At 39.8% G+C, this 2,266-nt stretch overlaps 1 protein-coding gene across 1 annotated transcript in view; it reads left to right on the top strand.

Moving 5' to 3' along the window:
- The first annotated feature begins 1,121 nt into the window (after positions 1-1,121).
- Positions 1,122-2,266, top strand: part of LOC116391704 (girdin-like) — a 12,358-nt gene continuing 11,213 nt past the window's right edge. The window contains exon 1 of the mRNA XM_031862506.1: positions 1,122-1,339. Coding sequence (XP_031718366.1) covers positions 1,280-1,339 — 60 coding nt within the window. The 5' untranslated portion in view covers positions 1,122-1,279. The remainder of the gene's footprint in view (positions 1,340-2,266) is intronic.

Here is a 2,266-nt window from a genome sequence, read left to right as displayed (position 1 = left end):
ACTCTATCACAGAATAAGGTCAGTGAATGTTTTATTTTAGCAGATAAACATGAAGACATGCTTTTTAATTAGAAAATGTGGTTTTAGTCTTAGTCATGCTCTTCAAAACTGTCAACAATTCAATTATGTATATTACAGTAGCACAATGGGAAGTAAAAGGTTACGTATGGTAGTTTCTTTGTATAATTAATATTAGAAAGTGAATAGCCTTTACAAATCAAATCGAATATGCATTAAAAAAAGACAACAAACACAATATTACAAAATTTTCGTCACTTCTACAAATGTAAGATTCCTAGTAATTAAATGAACTTGTGTACATACAAAGGAGTCCACACTGTTACACGCATACCATCAAAGATAAATCAGATAGTTAGATATTGAGAAAGAATGAAGTTTATATGACAAAATCCACAGATCTACAAAATGACGCATATGCAGATACAGAGATCATTTCTTAACATAATGTTCACTGCACAGGAAGTGCAGCACCTAAATTAAAGACGCGCTGCTTGGTTACACTTCCCTAGTGATGTTGTTATAGAAATAATGATGTAATGCATCACTTTTAAAATGGGCAACGAGGCACTTTCATGTGAAACCACCGGAGTTCGCTGTTGCACAGTGCTTGAATCGGCTTGAACATTGTGTGGAAATGGAACAATAATGCACTACAACTTCAAGGTAATAACTCCAGTCTAAACCTTCGTCATTTTCACCGGAGAACATCAAGTTATTGACCAGAAATAATACAGATGCAAACATTTCCATTTAGCCGGTTACAGGTGACATTCATTCAAAATGTGTCCAGTATACTAAATTGGGTCTGCTGTCATATTATTTAAAGCGCACAAGAGAAAAAATGAGGCCCAAATCTCCAGCGTTCAAATCCAGATTATCTGTCTCACAAAACCCAACGCGCGTTTTTATGATTTTTTTTTTTGTATATTGTTAGTCATATAGTATATTTAAATATATCTGTGTAGGTTAGCCTATGTGTGGAGGGCGTGTGAAGATGTCGGCTCAACAAAAAAAAAACAAAAAAAACGCAACATGTGCCTCTTGAAAATTCCGGTGTGGTTTTGCAATGAAACTAACTGTCACACAGTCAGAGAGGAAGAGACAGCGAGCTGAAGGGAGGGGAAGGGCCGCAGAAATGTCAAACTACTTCACTTGACGAACGATGGCTTCTCTGTATTTGATTCATTACTACATACATAGTGTTGATAATATTTTTAATTAGCTTTCTTCTGTAGTGTTACACAGCCCTCGTAACACGATGGACTCTAACATTATGGAGATAATTGAAGAATTCATGGAAAGTGCGTTGGCGCAATGGGTACGTCATTTATCATTAATCACTTCTAATTAGAGAAAAGGGGTCATCATTTCTAGAGGCAGAGAGGAAAATAAAACAGGCCGTTTGTGTGGAAACTGTGTAGAAATCCGCCATGGACAATGAAGGGTGCTGCAGTTATTTCCAGTCACAAATATTTACGACATTGTATCTTTCAGAGCAGCCCGCTTTCCAGTTCTATTCAACCAATAACTATAAAAGTAAGAGTTGAATAAACAACAACAAATAGCATATTGCTTTCTGGCTGTTGTAGCAAAACAAGCACCCTACTTCTCCTTTTGGCAGCTTCCCTTGCCTCTTGTTGGCCAGCCGTTTTTTTTTGCCTCTAAAGCCTCGATACTTCCGTGTCCCTAGGCTGTTTTGTGTACGTAAGAGGATACAGTCGCTTAAATTCAGTTGAGGATTTGTGCACTTGTAACAGACTGGATTTCCAGCTGGGTTTCCACACGGGAAACCAAACAGCCAAAGGGGATATTCCCCCCATTCTGGTCAATGAACAGTATTTACAATATCATGTAATACTGAGCCGAGCCTTGTGGGGATGTTCTCTTAATTGTTGCCCTCATCTGAAGAGGGGGGGGTCACAGGTCAGGTGCAACAGGATGCCTGCAGCTGGGAGAGCTTTAATATTTGCTCAAGGGCTCTTCAGCAGTGCGGTCATTCACTGGCATGATATGTCGAAGGACACCCGCTGCCGCCCCGTTTACCCTGTCACACAGGGTCTCTGGCTGCTCTGCCTCACCTTATCAGCTGAACCAACTCGAGCTTGTTAATCTGTTTACCGACAGTGCAGTTTTTAGAAGGTGCAGGTGGGAATAAACCTCATTATATTGCAGTTTGCATTGGCACAGCTCTTCTTAGCAGAGAGAGAGAGAGAGAGAGAGAGAGAGAGAGAGAGAGAGAGAGAGA

This window comes from Anarrhichthys ocellatus, unplaced genomic scaffold (assembly GCF_004355925.1).
Source record: "Anarrhichthys ocellatus isolate YVR2014 unplaced genomic scaffold, GSC_Weel_1.0 scaffold27, whole genome shotgun sequence".
In the NCBI taxonomy this organism is placed as follows: domain Eukaryota; kingdom Metazoa; phylum Chordata; class Actinopteri; order Perciformes; family Anarhichadidae; genus Anarrhichthys; species Anarrhichthys ocellatus.
The sequence above is the reverse complement of the archived record's forward strand: the minus strand, read 5'-3'. Positions and strand labels throughout refer to the sequence as shown.